Source organism: Copadichromis virginalis, linkage group LG4 (assembly GCF_057382275.1).
Source record: "Copadichromis virginalis isolate Kocher_CV1m ecotype Utaka linkage group LG4, C_Virginalis_male_GT1.1, whole genome shotgun sequence".
In the NCBI taxonomy this organism is placed as follows: Eukaryota; Metazoa; Chordata; class Actinopteri; order Cichliformes; family Cichlidae; genus Copadichromis; species Copadichromis virginalis.
In genome coordinates, this window is record NC_140621.1 from 17,350,191 (window position 1) to 17,352,412 (window position 2,222).

The 2,222-nt window shown below is 37.8% G+C and overlaps 1 gene segment (V, D, J or C); it reads left to right on the forward strand.

Annotated features, from left to right (window-relative positions):
* Window positions 1-430: 430 nt before the first annotated feature.
* LOC146711172 (immunoglobulin heavy variable 4-38-2-like) lies at window positions 431-875 on the forward strand. The segment is given in 2 exon segments: window positions 431-490; window positions 574-875. Coding segments are annotated over 2 exon segments (345 nt in total).
* The last annotated feature ends 1,347 nt before the right edge of the window (window positions 876-2,222 follow it).

A 2,222-nucleotide genomic window follows, 5' to 3' on the forward strand; every position in this document is an offset into this window, starting at 1 on the left:
GGTCGTAACTACTGAAGTTCTCCTCTTCCTCTCATATTGATGTCTGCACTGTAGACTGGGAAGAGACAAATGGCTTAAACAATGATCAGAAATTATATTTGGCTTGCTTTTCTCATTCTTATTCCAGCAGCCAAAAGGCAAAGAGGCAGAGTTCACCCTGGAGAGGTCAATAATCTGTCACGGGGCAAGTTGTAATTCTCCTTTTAAAATTCAGGTTTTGATGAATAAAATACCTTTCAACCTCAGAGTTACTTTTTAAGATTGCTTTTGTTTTTCATCTTTTATGTTAAAAACACAGTCTCTATTACTGCTTGAACAATCAATGCATCTCTAATCATGTATCAGCATCCATCTGTATGCAAAGTAAGCTCCCCCACAGACTTGATATAATGCTGCAGGTTGCAAAAGAAGAATAGAAGCTCCTGGAAGATCACCTTCAGCACCAACATGTTCTCTGTAGCTCTGCTGCTGCTGCTGGCTGCTGGATCCTGTGAGTTTTACTGAACACAAACACTGACAGCATGAAAACTACACACTTTTAATTTGACTGCATTCAATGTGTTTTTTCCACAGGTGTAAACTGCGAGCAGCTGACACAGCCACCCTCTGTTATACTGCAGCCAGGTCAGCGTCTGACCATCACCTGTCAGGTCTCTTATTCTCTTGGCTACTGGACAGCTTGGATCAGACAGCCTGCAGGGAAAGGACTGGAGTGGATTGGGATGAAATATACTGGGAGCTCTTACTATAAAGATTCACTAAAGAGCAAGTTCAGCATTGACTTGGACACATCAAGCAAGACAGTGACTCTAAATGGTCAGAACATGCAGCCTGAAGACTCTGCTGTGTATTACTGTGCCAGAGACTCACAGTAACACAAACTGTTAGGACCCCTGAACAAAAACCTCTCAGGGCCTGAACAACTGTAGCATGAAGCCACCAGAGGAGGAGCTCTAAGACCATCAATGAATTTAAAATGTTTTTCTAAGAAACTTACTCTTGTTGTAGTCTCATAACTGTTTAAATATGGTGGGTTTAAATGATGAGTAACAAACACTTGAATAAAATAATTGGGTGAACAAAACTTAAAGACTCCTTGTCTTTACTTCTGTTATTCAAGGTAATCAGTAATTAATCAATGCTCAGATATAATGTGAGATTATAGCAACAGCTACCGTATAGTCCAATCACATCACATAAAGTGCATTAAGCAGCCATTTTATTAGGTGTTTTAGAAACTGCTGATCTGCCATGAATGGTCTGAAAAAGAGAAAATATTCAGTGAGTGGCAGGAGAAAAGGCCTCGCTGATGTCAGAGGTCAGAGGAAAATTTCCAGACATCTTTGAGCCGAAATCAACAGTAACTCAAATAACCACTCAATACAACCAAGATATGCAGAAGAACATCTGAACCTTTCAGCAGATGAGCAACAGCAGAAGATTTGTTGCAGTTAAACCTGTTCTGAGAACACGTGTTTATATTTGCTTTAAATTGAAGAGCAATTTCACTGCTGCTGTTGACTGTGTGTTATTGTATATAGTCTCTCATACATATTTGAAAATAGTTTGAAGTAATTTGACTGAAAACATAAAAAATGCTGGACAGGAAAGAGAGAGCTCTAGATATCTAACTGATAAAAGTACAGCTGTTTTGATGAGTTGTGCGAGCAGTATGAACTAGAGATGGGTATTGATAAGATTTTCATGATTCCGATTCTTTATTGATTCTCTTTAAAAAAGGAGAACACTAAGGTCGATTAGCTTAGAACTTTGTTTTATATCTTCTCTTTGAACAAGATAGAAATTTAGGAGTAACATGGCCTTACAAGATAAGATAAGATAAGATAAGATAACTCTTTATTGTCATTGCACAGTCATACATAGTACAGTAGTACAATGAAATTGGAAAACTGTCCTACGTCGGCACTTCATATAACACAACACGACACGATATGACACATCACAACGCAACAAACAACACAACACAGTATATTAACTTAGTATAAAAAAGAAGAATAAGTGTATGTGTATTGCACACTGTTATTGTTGCACATTAATTATTATTGCACCTTGTTATAAATATAAATATTATTATTGTTATTGTTTTAAACATTGTTACCTCCCCCTAAAAAGTCCAGGGAGGTATCCAGTCCGGTCAGCTATTTGCATTGATCAGGGCTATTGCCCTGTTGTAAAAGCTGTCCTTGAGTCTATTTGTTCAG